Consider the following 20,270-nt stretch of genomic DNA (forward strand, 5'->3'; position numbering starts at 1 on the left):
TAGATTCTACCTCCCAAGTCTAGAGGTTTAATTCAAATAATGTGTATTACATCCTTAGCCCAGAGAATTTTCAGTAAATGTAGTATTATTCGGTCAATAATTAAAGAATAGGCTATTTAATAATCAATGATCTCTAAATATTAATGAAATTTATGGGAAAAAACATTGATTTTAATTATTGATGTAGTAAGATAAAAAAAAATTTTTTTTAAGATAAACTAGTATTTAATGATGAATGAAATTAAAAATTTGAAGTTACATAATGAGTGGTTTCACCAAAGAAGCTCTCTTCAAAACATTTTCTTCTTAAGCATTGGAACATTTTGCTTTCATTTTTTTCTTCCACTTCTTTACTCTGTCATTTCCATTTCCTCTGTGGCATAGCTTACGGGAGACATTCAGTATTCAAGGATAGGGAATAGTCAACTGGGAAATCTTTCTAGCATTTTCCACCGAGTGAGCAAGTCTATAATTTTTCCCACTCCTAGGATAGGACAGAGCAAGGTCTTTGTATATTTTTAGTTATGATTTATTTAAAAACTGGATGCAAAAAAATAGTCCTTTCAAGTGGAAGACTTGACACATAAATACTTCTGTGCTCATTTCCCTACATTTGGGAAGTTAATGAAGGAACTGTGAGGAGAAATCTGACAGATAGCTGGCTCTCTTCTTGATCAGCCTCATCCTTAGGCCCTTTTTGCAGCTCTGGGAATCTGTATGAGGTGTCAGGTTGATGCTTTTTGCCACCTCCACCTGTGCTTCTCTGTGTTTCACTTGAAAAATATGCCAACCCAGCTCACCATGCTTCTGAAAAGCCCAAGTAATTTGTGACTGGACTCTGTCTTCCTTCTAAGACTGACCTAGGACAAGAATAATCCATATGCTCTGATAAGTGACAGGTGCTTTTCTCTGTTGACATATGTTGTTGCAATCATTATATTATGTGGCTTGCATATGTTACAACTTTTGAAAGGAGCTCTGGTGGCTCAGTGGTTAAGAGCTCAGCCGCTAACCAAAAGGCTGGCAGTTCAAACCCACCAGCCTCTCCTTGGAAACCTGATGGGGCAGTTCTACTCTGTCCTATAGCGTTGCTATGAGTCACAATCAACTTGACAGCAACAGGTAGTAGCAACTTTGCGAAGTGAGCTTTGGAGTAGCTAAGAAGTGATTTTAGTCAGAGACTTCATTAAACCACATTGTCAAGTATTATTAAATGGTATGTTCATTTGATGGCTGCATTTTAAATCTCTAATTATCCTTTGAGGCAGAGTTCAGTTTTTTTTTTTTTTTATTGAGTTGACTCGTGAAGACCCCATATGTGTCAGAATAGAACTGTGCTCCACAGAGTTTTCAAAGGTTGGTTTTTGGAAGTAGATTTTCGGCCTTTCTTCTGAGGTAACTCTGGGTGGACTTAAACCACCAGCCTTTCGGTTAGCAGCTGAGCTCTTCAACATTTGTCCTCCCATCTCCCACTGGGGACTCCAGCATTACAAGAAGAAATAAAAAAGTAAGAAATGATGCATGTGGCATTTTAGCATAATTCTCAGCATTCAAAAATGGTAGCTGTATTAATACTACAAAATAAAGAACTAAATTTACACCTTACCAAAAAAAAAAAAGCCAAACCCGTTGCCATGGAGTCAATTCTGAATCATAGCGGTCCTACAGGACAGAGTAGAACTGCCCCATAGCGTTTCCAAGACGCGTTAACATTTGCCAAAGAAAATTTGCCCTCACACACCTGAAATGCTTTCTATCCACTGATTCCAGGCTAAGCATCCACTTTGCTATTATCTTTTGCAGTTTGTTTAAAATAATAATGGCAAAAACCATGTACTGAGGATAATGTGCCTCCTTTGTGACTCAGTGTTTCACAGCTGTCATCTCATTGAATACTCCCCAACAGCCCATGAGAGGGGTGTGATTATCCTCATTTTACAGGTATGGACACTGAGACTCAAGAGTTTAAGTCAATTGCCCAAGGCAATCTTGCTATTAATGACCAAATCAGAATTTCAACCTACCTAGACTGCTAACATCCATGCTTTTAAACTCTGTTGTATTCTGAAAATAGAAATGGGTGATAGTGGGGGAGGTGGACTCTTTAGAGCTTTTTTCTACTTTAAATATGTGTTACTCTAGGTCAGTGGTCCTCAATTTTTTTTTTTTTTAACCAAAATTCCTTTGTATTCTAAAAAACTGTTAGTAACTTCACAAAGCTTTTGTTGATGTGGAATATGATGTTGTTGTTAGGTGCCATCGAGTCAGTTCCAATTCATAGTGACCCCATGTACAACAGAACGAAACACTGCCCAATCCTGAGCCCCCCTCACAGTCGTTGTTATGCTTGAGCCCATTGTTGCAGCCACCGTGTCAATCCACCTCTTTGAGGGTCTTCCTCATTTTCGCTGACCCTCTGCTTTACCAAGCATGATGTCCATCTCCAGGGACTGATCCTTCCTGATAACATGTCCAAAGTATGTGAGATGAAGTCTCGCCATCCTTGCTTCTAAGGAGCATTCTGGCTGTACTTCTTCCAAAACAGATTTATTTGTTCTTCTGGCAGCCCATGGTATATTCAGTGTTCTTCACCAACACCATAATTCAAAGACTTCAACTCTTCTTCGGATATGGATTACACTTATTGATATTTTCCACATTATATGTTAAAGCCGAGAAATTTTTATATTTTTTGAAACAAGAATAATCAACGTATTACATATTTGATAAAAAAAAGTTTCAAAACGAAAACATTTTTAGTGAAAAAGAGTGACTTTATTTTACATTTTGCAAATCTCTTTAATGTGTGATTAATAGACGACAGCTGGATTCTCCTAAGTGCTTCTGCATTGGGTCTGTTGGGATATCACGTGTGATGACACCTCTGAAAAACTCCACTGTGCACTCATGAGAGAAAGAGAATGAAAATGCCTAATAACGTTTTAATATTGTCATAAAAATACTTTGACCACTGGATCCCTGAAAGATCTCAGGGATCCCTAAGGGTCCTAGACCACACTTTTTGAATCACGTTTTAGGTAAAATTTTTAAGGGTACTGAGAAATTCCAAAGCCAATCTTTGTTGTTGTTAGTTCCTGTCGAGTCAGCAACCCCATGTACAAAAGAATGAAAAGCTGTCTAGTCCTGTGCTATCTTCATGAGCATCGGTATGTCTGAGTCCATTGTTGCAGTCACCGTGTATTTTGAGTGCCTTCCAACCCAGGGGGCTCATCTTCCAGGACTATATCAGATAATATCTTGTTGTGATCCATAGGGTTTTCATTGGCTAATTTTTGGAAGTAGATCATCAAGCGTTTCATTCTAGTCTTAGCTAGAAGTTCCACTGAAATTTGTCTACCATGAGTGACTCTGAAATAATACCAAATTTCAAATGGTATTTGAAATATCGGTGGCATAGTTTCCAGCATCATAGCAACATAGAAGCCATCCCAGTACAACAAACTGTCAGATGGGTAGTAGAAGCCAACCTTGGTCTACAGTAATAATCTAAATTTATCATTCAGTTCCCTGTATATCCACAAAGAGTCTCTTTGAACTGTTCTGGAAAAGAATGATGAAAATGTGCCATCTCTAGGTAATGCTAAACATTCAGTGGGAGAAGTTTTAAAATTATTAGTATCACTCAGCTAAGCCATAGGTGTTATAGAAAAATGTGTCAGAACTTATATTTGGTTAGCTTACTATTCAGAGATAAAAATCAATGTATTTATATTTTAGAATAAAAGAGGGCAACCTTTTCTTGTATAAATAAAATGTAATTGAGGTATCATTCTGTTTGGGTGGCATTAACCAAACTGATTAAATCTGTTATGTTGCTTCAGTGAAGGTAGTAACCAAATATTAGCAGTGGGAGAGAGTATACCAAAAGCATTGGAAATCTTGTATGAAATGAAAAAAATCTTACATAGTCTTTGTGTAGCGTTAAGGAACATGAGAAGTTGAATCATTTGGTTTGTATCGTCAAAAGGTTTTGTCTCAGAAACATCACTTTTCTTCGTTGCTGTAAAACCCAAGCCCAGAAACAACGCGTTTGAAAATCATATCTGGTTTTGCTAAAGCATGTGTTCAAACTCTTTGTGCTTTACCATACAGTTTCTGCATGGAAAATGGTTATTTTAATGTGCTTTACTTATTCCTAGTAATTTTTAAGCTTAGTATGCAAACAAACCTGTTACCATCGAGTCGATTCTGACTCATAGCAACCCCATAGGACAGAGTAGAACTGCTCCAATAGGGTTTCCAAGGTGTGGCTGGTGGATTTGAACTGCCGACCTTTTGGTTAGCAGCTGAACTCTTAACTACTACGCTACCAGGGCTCCAAGCTTAACATAAAAAACAAAACAAAACAAAACCCAAACTCACTGCCATCAAGTTGATTCTGACTCAAAGCGACCTATACGACTGAGTAGAACTGCCCCATAGAGTTTCCAAGGAATGCCTGGTGGATTCGAACTGCCAGCCATTTTGGTTAGCAGACGTAGCCCTTAATCACTAGGCTACCAAGGTTTCCAGCTTAACAGAGTACCGTAAAAAACAAAAAAAACCCTGTTGCCATAGAGTCGATTCTGAGTCACCAGGTGCTGTCAGAGAATTGTCCCTGAAAAATTACCCAATTTCACAGACAGGTTAGAAAAGCTACAGCTCGAGAATCATAATTTCAGGAGAAACACTGACAAACAGAAAAACATTTCACTTTTCAAAATTAAAAATCGCGTGAAAGAATAGTAACAGTAAAATAAAGTTTGATCCCCATCGCCCTTGCCAGATGGCCCATACTCAAAACAACCACTTGACTGCCAATCGCGCAAAAACCACATGTAAACTGAAGTTTCCAAATCTGATAAGAGAAGAAACGGCAGTGTTCACATCAATGTTTTCATCTGAAGCCAATTCCTGCTTGGAGAGGTGACACATTCTCGTGGTGCTATTACGTTGCAAGTTTTTTTTTTTCCTAATATCCAGACGCTCTGAGGAAAAGAAAACACTAATATATGCCTCAGAAAACAGCTGTTCGTTTGACTAGAAAACGTTGGCCTGGCTGAAAGCACTGAACGGGGTTTCTTGATTCTCTCAGGTTCTTCGTAGCAACAGTCTCCTGGAGTCCACCGACTACTGGTTGCAGAATCAGAGGCTGCCTTGCCAGATTGGCTTTGTGGAAGACAAGTCCGAGAACTGTGCTTCCGTAAGTACGCGGAACTCTCGCGATACTGTCTGACGGGGCAGGAAAACGTGCAGTTGTGCCGGTGCTTAGGCCGGAAGTCTCTTACTTGGTTAACTCCAAGGCTGGGAAAGTACCCCTTAGGAAACGTAGCTGTTTTATCTGAGTTGTTAATGCCATAACAGACAGAGTTAAAGCTTCTATTCCATTTTTGCTCGTTTCAACGAGTAAATGAATCTCATCAATTCTCTGAAGAGGAAAAAAATATTTTTATATATATTTTCAAAACCACTGAGAAAAAGATTCAGGAATAGAATTGCATCATGAGAAGTAAAAGACCACCCAACAACTCTTGAGATATATATTCCAATATATTCCATAGCCCCGGCTGTAGATATTTTCCAACATGAAAATCATATAAAAATTCTCCACCATTCTTCTAGGTTATAGTCATTGTTTGAAAACCTTTTTAATCTAAGAGCTATATAGGCATGCATTTTAATATATTGGAGCTGAACTTGCAAAACCTTCTCTTTCAAGGTAAGAGATGTTCTTGTAGGTAAACAATATAATCCTTCCAGTTTAGAACGTGGCTATAAATTGTTGATGTCAAATGTGCTCCTACCTATATGTTGTACAAAGCTACGTGTTTTCATTTTAATTGAAACCTCCTAGCTCTTATGGGGAAACCCTGGTGGCCTAGGGGCTAAGTGCTATGGCGGCTAAGCAAAGGGTCAGCAGTTCGAATCTACCAGATGGTCCTTGGAAACTCTATGGGGAAGTTCTACTCTGTTCTGTAGGCTCACTATGAGTCGGAATCAACTTGAGGGCAGTGGGTTTTTTATGTTGTTGTTCAGTTAGCTCTTATGGGGTCATGACTGCAGAGATTGGGGAAGAGTGTTTCCAAAGAGGAGGGAAATGCAATTCTTATGAGGACAGTGAGAGCAGAGACTCTGAGCTATTTCTGGAGGTAAGTTGCAGGCCAGCATTTCTGTTTAAAGCCAAGGGAATAATAAAAAAAAAAAAAACAGGAAAAAGAAAACCAGAAGCTTAAAAATGGGATAAGGAGACCTTTTCTGTATAATGAAGAGAACCAGAACTGGCGGCAGAAGATGTAAAATACTTCATTTTCCCCCATGCAGAGCCTCCTGCAAGCAATGTAGAGTCCATTCAACAGATCCAATTCAATCTCTTTGTTCAGGCTAATGATTCCGGTTACCCTTCTTCAGTTCGTTAGATCCCTCTTCCAGGAAACTAGTTGCTGGCTAAAAATCTTTTGGGAAAACAAAAAGGATTAGGTGGCAAGTAATTTAATAGTGATCCCTTCTTTGCAAATTCAGTTCTGAGACGTGCTGGAAAATGCAGGGATTTGCTGATACAGATCATTAATTACACAGCAAGAAATTGTCAACGTGAGGAAGACGGAACATAAGTGCTATCGGTGGCTGGACTGTGATCCAAGTTGTCATGTGAGCAGCTGCTGTATTACAAAGTCTGCCACTTCGTAATACTGGCACTTTGTAATACAGCAGCACAAAAGTTGGGGCACTGGAAATTGTGTAATGAAAGGCAAAGAGATTGTCCCTAAATTTTATATGTTTGAGGTCTGGATTGCAGATCTGCAATGGGAAGTGCCAACGTTTATAACCCAATGTAAGGACCGCAATTGGATCTTTGGAGTTGACTCTAAGGCAATGGATTTGGGTGGGATTTTTTTTTTTTTTTTTTTTTTTTTTTTTATGTGTAAGAAAACTCTTCCCATCCTCCACCAATCCCAATAGGCTGAAATTTGGACTTATAACTCCATGACTTCCTTTTTAATCCTTTGTCCCTTTATAGTGTCAGTTGCACCAGTGAGAGTTAGCTGATTGAGCTGGCTTTCCAGGTTCTTTTAGTTCTTTCCAAAAGGAGGAAAAGATCTAAACACAAATGATAGGTATATTGTAAGATTCATTTTCCCCCAACGGTTGATAAGAATTAAAACTGACATAAACTCTAAAAATTATCCGTAGATTCTAAACATAAAAGAAATCTAAGGATGCATATGAAAAAGCCGCCCAAATCTGGCAGTGGAAACCCTGGTAGCGTAGTGGTTAATCGCTGTGGCTACTAATCAAAAGGTTGGCAGCTTGGACCCACCAGGCAATCCTTGGAAACTCTATAGGGCAGTTCTACACTGTCATACAGGGTCACCGTGAATTGGAATTGACTCGACAGCAATGGGCTTTTTGGTTTTTTAATCTCTCAATAATATCCTGTGGTCACTTTTTAAAAAATTTCCACATCCTTCCTCTTTCTTGCTTAGAGCAGATTTCTAGAATGAAGAGAAGAAACAGAGTTTAGAGTCTGATATTGCTGAGGGGAAAATATTAACTAGAGGAGAAATAAACGATAGTAATGATTGGCCAAGATAAGGAGCTCTTGAAGACAAGAGCTACACAGAAGGAGTAGCCAAAATGTTCAGGGAGAAGATATGTGATACATTTTCAAAAGCAATTCTCCATACCAGCATGACTATAAAATTGTAACTTAAAGAAAAAAAAAGACTGGATTTAAGAATAATATCTTCATTAAAGTTTAATATTTTTTAAATTTAGTTTCAAAAATCATTCCAGACTTAAATCTGTTTACAAATAACCATAATAGAATTTGAGGAACCTGTAGCGACGGTGTCTCATATTTTATTACTTTGTAGTCTGTTCTTGAGCCCTGGTGGTGCAGTGGTTAAAGTGCTCGGCTGCTAACCAAAAGGTCAGTGGTTTGAACGCACCAGCGGCTCCATGGGAGAAAGATGTGGCAATCTGCTTCCATAAAGATTTACAGCCTTGGAAACCCTATAGGGCAATTCTACTCATAGAATCACTGTGAGTCAGAATCCACTCAATGGCAATGCATTTTATTTGTTTGTTTGTTTTTAATCTGTTCTTAACTCTTGGAGATGCTACCCCAAGTTAATCATTTTTTTCCTGACCAAAATTCGTAGTCAACTTTCTCATATCCAACTTCGATGAGCTTCATATTTTTTTATACTGAACTCCAAGTATTTAGATTTGTGGTTTCTTAGAACTAAATACCTCAGTGTATCAATGTTTTCTGAATTCAAGAGGATCATTTAAAATTCTCATTGAGGGAGAATCTGTGGTTTGGAAAACTTTAGGGGTGAGTGTGTGTGTGCCAGTAAGGCTGTTCGTTTTGAAGCATGAAATGGTGAGCTTCAGTCACTTCTTCAGGAAGGAACTCCTTTTCTTTCGAAGCTAAAATGACTGTGTCAAGAGAAGTTTTTTCCCCCTTACTAGCCTGTGAGCTGTGAGCAGTCAGAAATACGGTACCGGTTACCATTGTTGATTCCAACTCATGGCGACCCCATGTGAGTCAGAGTAGAACTGTGCTCCATAGGGTTTTCAGTGGCTGAATTTTGGGGAGTAGATCATCAGGCCTTTATTTCAAGGCACCTCTGGGTGGACTCGAGCCTCCACCTTTTCAATTAGCAGGTGAGCTCATTAACACTTTGCACCACCCAGAAATATGATAGGCACTCCAAAGACAAACTCTTAGCCCCCTGGGTTGGCTCAGAAGCTCCCTGAAATCACCTTCAAAAAATTTTCCAGAGACATTAAATATGAAAACTGTGTTTATGTTTTTCTAATAAGAGTTCTCCTATCGAGATATAAAATTTTATTTTCTGAGTTGTCATGGGGTGGGAGGAGGGGGAGAAGAACTCATACACTAACCATAAGAGTGTTAAAAAAAAAAAATAAATAAACCTCCTTATTGAAAATAAGGGAAAAGTGGACAAGGATAATGGAATTGGAAGCCAATCTACAAACCCAACAGCTGGGACATGATCTTAATAAAAAAAGGTCCTTAAAATAAGAGGTGGGAATTGGATTTTTTCCATACTCTTTTGAGTTTCTGTTTTTTTAATTAAAAGCTAATTTAATCCATTTTCAATCTGTTATTACTTCTTGCTGTTTACTGGAATTTCATTTTAGCTTTTTCAGAAATCATGTTTTTGGTTTCATGCTTCATTAAAATGATCTTAACAATCCTCATTATGTCTATTCATAGTTACTGTCAGGCTGTTTCCTTACTGATCATTTTAAAACTCCTTGTTATCCTCCAGACAAATTATACCCTCCTTCTAGCATGCACTTTAATTGATGAATCACAGTATTTGAAAATGAGTTCCATTCGCCTTAAATTTTTAAACAAATAAGTCACGCTCTCAAGTAGTCTTCCTCAGTCCACAAATGACCTTGCAAAACTGAGCTATTTGACAGTTGTTCTGTAGGTCTCTGATTTTAATATGACCCAGGGACAACAATGACAAAATGACATCTCAGATGGCCGATTTTATTTTATAGTATTTCTTCAAACATTTCTATAGCCAATCTACTCAAAAACATTAAAAATGTTAAGGGAAGGACAGTGGCTGTGCTCTTTCTGAAGGAGATCTCCTGCCTTTCTTCCAAGGTGCCTCTGGGTGGACTAGAACCTCCAATCTTTGGTTAGCAGCCAAGGTACTTAACTGTTTATACCACCCAGGGACTCTGAGCAGAACAAAAGCCCTATATTTAAGGGAAGCGTCCCGGAGGTGCCTCAGAAGAAAGACATGGCGATCTACTTCCAAAAAATCAGCCCCCGAAAACCCTATGGAGCACAGTTCTACTGTGACCCACATGGGGCTGCCAAGAGCTGGCATCAGTTTCACAACAACTACAATGTTTAAGTGAACCCAGTCGTCTTCAGAGGCGGTTTAAACACCCCTCAACAGTTACTTGAGCATGTAAGCACCTGGGGAGGTACAGGAGAGAAGAGAATCCCAGACTCCACCCCAGTAGCTTATTTCTGCCAGCTTCATCCACAACTGCTCTCCAAGAAACTTCTCGTATGTCCCATTTCTTCCATCTTGCCTTATTTCCAGGGGTTTTAGTACTCCCTTCCCCCACCCTCTTAGATTGGTCCAGAAAGGAACGACTTAAGCCAGCTATGGATAAAACAGGAAGCAGGTAGTTCTGAGAGGCAGTGCCACATGTCCTTGGCCTGGATAGTGGCTCCTGAGGAACCTCTGGGATTCCTAGGGTGCTGGATAAAACTTTCTGACTCCCAGTCAAATGGCATTTTTTCTAGATCTTACCAAACCCCCCAAGCCAATGAATTAGGAAAGGTCACTTTATTGGAAAGCATGGCACAGAGGGAGAAAAGGGTGAGTCACCCACCTAAGCAGTGAGGTGGCTCTACAGTCATGAAGGTGGTACGTCAGAAACAGAAAGCCAATAAAAGTGGTAAATTAAACTGAGTTTTTACAAATACTTCGAGGGCTGAAACATGGAGGGCCAAATAATTTGAGAATAGGCTTGAGACCTAGTCGATACATTTATCAATGTCTTAAATCCTGAAACTAGTAATTAAATAGGAAGTTTTTACAGTTACATTTTTTATTGAAAATTAAGTCTGAAATTCTACCTCATGTGTTGCAGATAAAATATTATATAATAAAAATCAAGATCATTGACTTTTTTTTTTTTTTTTACCAGCTCAGGGAATTACAATGCTTATCTAAACATTGTATAAGCTGGGTGAAGCTTTCAATAATTCATAATATGAAAAGGAACTCAGAGGGAAATATAGATGTTATTTATGTGACTATTGAAGCTTGATGCAAAGGCGAAACTAATTTTCAAATGTCAGCACTTCGGTACACAACATAAACTGAAAAGTCAAATGACAATGGTTTTAAAAATAAACAAACCAAACCAAACCCACTCTCATCAAGTTGATTTCTACTTATAGTGACCCTATGGGACAGGGTAGAACTGCCCCATCGGGTTTCCAAGGCTGTAAATCTTTACAGAAGCAGACTGCCACATCTTTCTTCGGAGGAGCAGCAGGTGGGTTTGAGCCCCTTACCTTTTGGCTAGCAGTGGAGCTTTTAACCAGTGTACCATCAGAGCTCCTTTTAAAAATATATTTGCATATATTTTTTATATTTGTATACATATAATAATATTTGTATCTACATGTATAAATACATATACACACACACATACATATGTATACACACATATGGAAACCCTGGTGGTGTAGTGGTTAAGAGCTATGGCTGCTAACCAAAAGGTCAGCAGTTCGAATCCACCAGGTGCTCCTTGGAAACCCTATGGGGCAGTTCTACTTTGTTCTACAGGGTGGCTATGAATCAGAATCAACAAATATATTTGTATATATATTAATATATATAGGCAATATATTTGATAAGCTCAAGGAGTTAATCTGAATACATAATAAGTTTCCAGAAATCAATATAAAAATATGAAAATTCCAATAGAAATGTTGGCACAAGCCAAATGTAAGAAATTCACAAAATAAGAAATGAAGCTATCAATACATATATGAAAATAATCAACCTCTCTGAAAATCAAAGATACGCAACAGTAACTATATACAATTTGTTACTAGTAAACTGTGCAATTTTTTTTCTTTTAATTATACCACCCAATGCTGATGTAAGCACAATAAAAAAAAGGGGGAGGGGACACTCCCAAAAACTGACGTTAGATATAAATTGATAAGATTAGTATAATCTTCCTGGAGGACAATTTTGTAAGCCATACTATCCAAAACATTTAAAGCATTTATGCCTGCTGAGTCACCTGCAGAAATGTGTTCTCAAGACATGGCCAGAATTGGATGCAAAGGCTGGTGTGAAGCAGGGTTGATGTACACAGTGAAGCATCTAAGGCAGTGTGGTGGAGTGATTCAGAACACAGGCTTTGGAGCCAGGCTACTGTGGCTTGAATCCCAGCTCCTCCTTCTTCTAGCTGTGTGACCTTGTACAGCTTATTTAACCTTTCTGTCCCTCAGTTTCCTCAGCTGCAAAATGGAGACAAGAAAAATACTTACCTCATGGGTTGTAAGGACTAAGTGTGCTAACGTTTGTAAAGTGACAGAACAGTGCCTGCACATAGCAAATACCATAAACCGTGTTTGATAAAATTAACAGCATGCAGTGGGAAAAAGTAGAACTTATATGTCCGGACAGAACAAGGGGATACTGATTGGTTTAAAGTCAGGAAGGGTGTGCGTCAGGGTTGTATTCTTTCACCATACCTATTCAATCTGTATGCTGAGCAAATAATATGAGAAGCTGGACTATATGAAGAAGAATGGGAAATCAGGATTGGAGGAAGCTTCATTAACAATCTGCATTATGCCATCCACAACCTTGCTTGCTGGAAGTGAAGAGGACTTGAAGCACTTACTAATGAAGTTCAAAGATCACAGCCGTCAGTATGGATTGCATGTCAACATAAAGAAAACAAAAATCCTCACAGCTGGACCAATGAGCAACATCATGATTAACGGAGAGAAGATTGAAATTGTCAAGGATTTCATTTTACTTGGATCCACAATCAACAGCCATGGAAGCAGCAGTCAAGAAATCAAAAGACACATCGCATTGGGTAAATCTGCTGCAAAGGACCTTTTCAAAGTGTTGAAGAGCTAAGGTGTCACCTTGAAGACTGAGGTGCGCCTGACCCAAGCCATGGTATTTTCAGTCGCATCATATCCATGTGAAAGCTGGACAATGAATAAGGAAGACAGAAGAAGAATTGAGGCCTTTGAATTGTGGTGTTGATGAAGAATATTGAATATATCATGGACTGCCAAAAGAACGAACAAATCTGTCTTAGAAGAAGTACAACCAGAATGCTCCTTAGAGACAAGGATGGCGAAACTGTGTCTTACATACTTTGGACGTGTTGTTAGGAGGGATCAGTCCCTGGAGAAGAACATCATGCTTGGCAGAGTACAGGGTCAGTGGAAAAGAGGAAGACCCTCAACGAGGTGGATTGACACAGTGGGTACAACAATGAGCTCAAGCATAACAACGATTGTTAAAATGGCTCAGGACTGGGCAGTGTTTCGTTCTGTTGTGCATAGGATTGTTATGAGTCAGAACCGACTCGACCGCACCTAACAACAACAACATATGCCCCAGAGCAGAAGAATGGCTAAATAAACTTTGGACATCTATACCATGAAGACATATGACTATGCTTGGAAAAAAAAATGTAACCACATGAAAATAAATGCTTATAGTAGAATTCTATATAAAAAGTTGTTGCTGTTGTTTATTGTTACGTCACATGAATTTCAACTCATAGCAATGCCATGTGACAGAGTAGAACTGCCCCATAAGGTTTTCTAGGCTGTAATCTTTATGGGGAACAGATTGCCAGATCTTTTCCTGTGGAGCCGTTGGGTGGGCTCAACCACTAACTTTTCAGTTATAGCCAAGCACTCAACTGTTATGCCACCAGGGCTACAAAGTTGATACTGCATTCAAGTACTTATCCCCATTTAAATGAGTAGCGTTCCAAGACCCCATGTGGATGCCTGAAACCTCAAATAGTACCAAACCCTATGTGTACTATGTTTTGACCTATACATACATACCTATGATAAAGTTTAATGTATATCCTAAGCACAGTAAGAGATTAACAATAATAAAATAGAAAAACTATAACGACATACTGTAATAAAAGTTACGTGAATGTGTTCCCAGAGTGAGATACTGTGGGAAGGCTACTCATTTAATATTTTCAGCACGGTACTCATTTAACACTTTCCTAATGTGGTTGACCCCGGTAACTGAAACTACAGAAAGTGAAACTGTGATGGGGGGGGAGGGCTTGTTAATGGATTGGATGAAGGAAAGAGAAATCAAGAATAACTCTTGTGTTTTGGTCTGAACTTCTAGGTGGATGGAAGTGTCACTTCCTGTGATGGGGAGGACTGAGGGAGGGAAGAACAGGTTAGAGTTAGGTGTGGAAGAGGTGATGCTGGATATCTTTGAGTCATCCAACTGGAGATGGGAAGTAGGCAGTTGGATATAGGTTGGAGTTGGCAAAGTCAGAGCGAGAGATAGAGATCTGAGGTCATTGAGATGAAGATGGTGCTGTATTCACAACTCAGGAGAGATCAGCCAAGCCAGGGAGGTTGTGTAGATAGAGAAGGGAGTTTAGGATTGAGTCCTGGGCCATTCTGATAATAAGTGGTCAGTCAGTGATTATTTCCAGGGTCCCAAAATAGCAAGAGATGATTATTTTAGCATGTAAGCCTGAGTTCCAAATACATAATGAAATATTTTATGTATCTCGACATTTTTGCCACTAAAAATAGACTGATAGATCTGAGTGTACTTTTAAAACCTGGGTGTTTATACCATTTCCCAACTTTTAAAAAAATACTCATTTTGACAGAAGAATGCATTATTAAAATATCTCAGAATAGCTTTGGATTCCAAATTTCATACAATTCCTGCTATTACGACAATTTTCCTCTGGAAAGCCTGTCAATCAAGGAAAACCAACCACAGTAAACAATGTTTCTCATTAAAATATCCTTAAATTGTAAGTATATTGACTACATAATTTTCTGTTTCCTTTCAGCTGACGTATTTGTTTGGACTAACATGTCTGTCTTAATCAGTCTTCCAAAATCCCAGTAAAACTAGTTATAAATGATAGCTTTTTTTTTTTTTTTTTAACAACTTAGAGTTGCAAGTTAAAAAAAAAAAAGAAGTAGAAAAAGAAAGGTTTAGCTAATGACAACCATAGACTGTCTTTTAGGTCAGAGTCCCTGGAGCCTTATTGCTCTTTTTTATAACAATGAGACAAGCATACTCGAGAGGCTTATTAGGAAAAGTGAAAATTCTCAAAGCAGAATTTCTGCCTTTCTGTATTAATATTAAACTTTTTTTAGAACAGAGACAGCCTCCACTTTATTTTCCAGAGGCACCTGGCACAGCCTCTGTCTGGTCCACAATGAACGCTCTGTAACAGTGGCAGAATTTAATTGGACTATCTGGAGGCATTTAATGTACTTGCCAGAACCATCTAAAGTGGCTGAATGGGGGACAGAAAAGTTGACCCCTAGCTAAGGTATGTCTCACATTTGGGTTAATACAATCATGAAGCAGAGCACCAAAGTCAGCAGGGACTAGGGTAATTTTACTAAGCACCCAGGTGTGAATTCTTCGAAAGAGTATCTCAGCCTAGGCACTGTTGACATTTTTGTTCTGTGGGCTGCTATGACATTGTAGGATGTCTACCAGCATCCCTGGCCTCTACCCACTAGATGCAGTTAGTGCCCACTCCCCCAATTTGTGACAACCGACAATGTCCCCAAAAAACCCAAACCAAACCTGTTGCCATCCAGTCGGTAGACAGATGATGAGAGACAATGATGTCCCCGGGCATTGCCACATGTCTCCTGGGTGGGGGTGATCACTTTCAGTTGGAAATTACTACTCTAAAGGGTTTCATACTTTAACCTCTAGTCACTCCATGTGTTTACACCTGAGCTGCACCTTCACAAACAGCCTCCTTCTCCCACATGGTTCCAGTCCACCTGGTGTTCTCATCAAAGGCTATGTGCACCAGGGGGAAGGTCTGAAAAGAAAGGCCAGTGAGGCAGTAGAGACCAGTTGAGTGCACCTGCCCATAGGTCAGAATCAATTAATTTCCTGTTTCTTGCCTGCACCATCAGATAGAATCAATTGCCTGTGTCACATTGGAACATCCAGGCTGCCAATTTCTAGGTTAAGATATACATTTATTTATAACTTTTCTTTCTTTTATCAAATATAATGTAATTACAGAAACCCTGGTGGTGTAGTTGTTAGTAGCTATGGCTCCAAACCAAAAGGTCGGCAGTTCAGTCCACTAGGTGCTCCTTGAAAACTCTATGGTTCTACTCTGCCCTGTAGGGTCGCCATGAGTCGGAATCAAGTCGACGGCAACAGGTTTTTTCAGTGGGTTAATGCAGTTACATAATTACTGTTATATGCTGTGGAGTCAATTCCAACGTATAGGGACCCTATGGAACAGAGTAAAACTGCCACGTAGGGTTTCCTTTGCTGTAATCTTTACGAGAGCAGATCTCCAAGTCTTTTCTTCCGAGGAGCCACTGGTAGATTGGAACCACCAACCTTTGGGTTAGCAGCCAAAGGCTTACCTATTGTGACCCATAGCGACCCAATATTGTATGTATATTGTGCCACCAGGTTTCCTTAAATTACATAATAGACAATTTGAAAGCAATAAAAAAGAAAATCACCCTAATCCTACTAGCTGTTGGACCACCGTTGACATCTAGGTTTTTATTTTCTTGCATGCTTTCCCACGTAAGCTAGAATGGGAAGCGGGATCCAATCAGCTCCAGCCTCTTGTTGCCAAGAGGGATAAGCTCAGGAGACAATGTTGGAGGATGGAGGGTATGAACACGAATGAGTAGAAGGATTACCACTGGAAAGGAAGGTTGAAATAATTTGATAAAGCTGTTCTCTTTCAAATAGGCATAATTGAATCATCTCTCTTATGGTCTATTTTGGTCTTGGCATCCTACGTTCCCACCCCACATCCACGCAACAAATATTGCTACTTTTACAATCAAAGATTCTTTGTAGTAAATTTAATACAACTTGAGACTTTATTACAAAACACATTTGTTATTTTTACCTATTCCTTCAGATGCCCAGGGCAACTTAACAACAAAACAAAAGTCTGCCAGATGAAAAAATGTCATGAAACATAATAAGATAAAGGAATTTAAAAAGAGAAAGGAAACCAAAGCAATGGGAAATTTAGGGTAAGAAAAATAAGTTGAAGTCAGGAACATAGTTGGATAGTAGGGCCACAAAACTCTTGCCTTGAAACAATGCAGTTATTATTGATATCATTGTGTGTACATCTACCGTGTTAATTTTTGTTTTCCATATGTCTCATGGTTTTTTGTGCCTTTAGTTTTCCTTTATTGCTCTCTTTGGTATTGAGTGAATATTTTCTAGTATAATATTTTAATTCTTATAAAATACTGCAAGGAGTGCCTGTGGATTCAAACTGCTGACCTTTTGGTTAGCAGCCATAGCTCTTAACCACTATGCCACCAGGGTTTCCAGTATTTTAATTTTTATAATGCGTTTTTACTATACCCAGCCCAGTGCCGTCGAGTCGATTCCAACTCATAGCGACCCTATAGGACAGAGTAGTTTTTACTATATTTTTGAGTTATTTTCTTAGTGGTTGTTTTGGGGCTTAGCATATACGTTTTGACTTATCAGAGCCTACTTCACATTTTTACTAACTTTATGCCGATAATATAGAAATCTTACTTTTATATAGCTATATTCCTTCTTCCTCCTGTGTGTGTTTATTATAGTTATGTTACCTCTATGCATGTTATGTATCCAACAATACATTGTTATAATTACTACTTTATACAATTCTGTGTCTATTAAAGAAGCTGTTGGAAACCCTGTTGGCATAGTGATTAAGAGCTATGGCTCCTAACCAAAAGGTCGGCAGTTCGAATCCAGCAGGTGCTCCTTGGAAACCCTTTGGGGCAGTTCTACTCTATCCTGTAGGGTCACTATGAGTCAGAATAGATTCAACGGCAACAGGTTTATGGGTATTATATTTACCTTCTTATTTACCATTACTGGTGCCCTCAATTATTCTGTGAGTTCGAGTTGCTACCTGGTGTCATTTCTTTAGTCCAATACAACTCTGTTCCCACCCACCTCCTTTTTTTCTGTTAATGCTGAATATATTATATTCTTATATGTTACAGGCCCCAAAATATAATTACATACATATTGTTTCACATAATTCCTCTTTATATGAGCTAAGATTTTTTTAAGAGAAGAAAGAAGAAAAAGTGCATCTATACTGTCTTTTATAATTACATAATTACCTTAATCAGCGCTCTTAGTTTTTTGTGTGGATTCTAATTACCATCTGGGTATATTTACTTTCAGTGTGAAGAATTTCGTTCAGTATTTCTTATAAGGCAGGTCTGACAACAACAAGTTCCTTCAGTTTTAGTTTACCTCGTAATGTTTCTTATTACGTTCTTGGTTGACAGTTTTGTTTTCTTTTCTACCAGCTCTTTGTGTATGTCATCCCACTGCCTTCTGGACTACCTTGTTTCTGATGAGAAGTCAGATGTTAATCTTATTGGGGTTCCCTTGTACATGATGGGAGCCCTTATTGCACAGTGGTTAATAGCTCTGCTGCGAACCAAAGGGTTGGCAGTTCGAATCTACGAGCTGCTCCTTGGAAACCCTATGGGGCAGTTCTACTCTGTCCTGTAGGGTCTCTGTGAGTTGAAATTGACTCAACAGCAGTGGGGTTTTGGCGTGCATGCTGAGTCGTTTGTCTCTTGCTGCTTTTAGGATTTTCTCTTCCTCTTTGTCTTTAGGCAAATTTACTATCATTATGTCTGGGTATAGATCTCGTTGGATTTATCCTACTTGGAGCTCTTTGAGCTCCTTAGGTGTGTAGATTAGTGTTTTCGGCAAATTTGGGAAGTTTTTAATCATGACTTTTTCAAATACTATTGTTCTTGCTCTTTGTCTTTTTCTCTGTAATACTCCCATTATGTGTGTGTTGATACATACACATTTCTCTGAGGCTCTGTCCATTTTTCTTCATTCTGTTTTCTCTCTGTTCTTCGTAATCTTGCATAATCTCTATCCATCTGTCTGCAAGTTTGCTGATTGTCTATCATGCCAGTTCAAATTATTAGACTTTTCAGCTCCAGAATTCCCATGTGGCTCTTCCTTTTTTTTTTTTTTTAAATTGTACTTTACATGAAGCTTTACAGAACAAACTATTTCTCATTAAACAGTTAGTACACCTACTGTTTTATGACATTGGTTAACAACCCACAACATGTCAACACTCTCCTTTCTTCACTTTGGGTTCCTATTACTAGCTTTCCTGTTCCTTCCTGCCTTCTAGTCCTTGCTCCCGGGCTACTGTGACCTTTTGGTCTCATTTTGTTTTATGGGGCTGTCTAATCTTTGGCTGAAGGGTAAACCTTGGAGTGACTTCATTACTGAGCTAAAAGAGTGTCCGGGGACCATACTCTCAGGGTTTCTGCAGTCCCTATCAAGCCAGTAGGTCTGTTCTTTTTTTGTGTATGAGTTAGAAATTTTGATCCACATTTTTCTCCAGCTCTGCCCAGGACCCTCTATTGTGATCCCTGTCAGAGCAGCCAGTAGTGGTAGCTGGGCACCATCTAGTTGTACTGGACTCAGTCTGGCGGAGGCCGTGGTAGATGTGGTCCATTAGTCCTTTGGACTAAGCTTTCTCTTGTATCTTTAGTTTTCTTCCTTCTCCCTTACCCCCAAAGGGGTGAGACCAGTGGAGTATACTAGATGGCCACTCACAGGCTTTTAAGACTCCAGACATTACTTCCCAAAGTAGAATGTAGAACATTTTCTTTATAAACGATGTTATGTCAGTTGAGCTTGATGTTCCCGGAGACCATGGTCCCCACAGCCCTCAACCCAGCAATTCCATCCCTCAGGGAGTTTGGATGTATCTATGGAGCTTCCAGGACTTTGCCTTGCACAAGTTGTGCTGGCTTCCCCAGTATTGTGTATTGTCTTACCCTTCACCAAAGTTACCACTTAGCTGTTGTCTGTTTAGTGATTTTCCATCCCCATTCCTCCCCTCCCTCGTAACCATCAAAGATTGTTTCCTTTTGTGTGTAAACCTTTTCATGAGTTTTTACAGTGGTGGTCTCATACAGTATTTGTCCTTTTGTGATGACTTATTTCACTCAGCACAGTGCCCTCCAGGTTCATCCATTTTATGAGATGCTTCTTAGGTTCATCATTGTTCTTTATCATTGTGTAATATTCCATTGTGTGTATGTACCACAATCCATTCATCTGTTGATGGACATGTAGGTTGTTTCCATCTTTTTGCTATTGTGAACAATGCTGCAGTGAATATGGGTGTGCATATGTCTATTCGTGTGATGATTTTTATTTCTCTAGGATGTATTCCTAGGAGTGGGATTGCTGCATCATATGGTATTTCTATTTCTAGCTTTCTAAGGAAGTGCCATATCATTTTCCAAAATGGTTGTATCATTTTGCATTCCCACCAGCAGTACATAAGAGTTCAGATCTCCCAGCAGCCTCTCCAACATTTGTTATTTCCCTTTTTTTTTTTTTATTCATGTCAGTAATGCCAGGGTGATATGGTATCTCATCGTGGTTTTGATTGGCATTTCT

At 39.0% G+C, this 20,270-nt stretch overlaps 1 protein-coding gene across 2 annotated transcripts in view; it reads left to right on the forward strand.

Moving 5' to 3' along the window:
* The window catches only part of SPHKAP (SPHK1 interactor, AKAP domain containing), a 190,155-nt gene that overhangs the window by 75,744 nt on the left and 94,141 nt on the right, over positions 1-20,270 (forward strand). For both annotated transcript variants that reach the window (XM_010597634.3, XM_010597635.3), the window contains exon 3: positions 5,096-5,203. In XM_010597634.3, coding sequence (XP_010595936.2) covers positions 5,096-5,203 — 108 coding nt within the window. The remainder of the gene's footprint in view (positions 1-5,095; positions 5,204-20,270) is intronic.

This window comes from Loxodonta africana, chromosome 6 (genome assembly GCF_030014295.1).
Source record: "Loxodonta africana isolate mLoxAfr1 chromosome 6, mLoxAfr1.hap2, whole genome shotgun sequence".
In the NCBI taxonomy this organism is placed as follows: domain Eukaryota; kingdom Metazoa; phylum Chordata; class Mammalia; order Proboscidea; family Elephantidae; genus Loxodonta; species Loxodonta africana.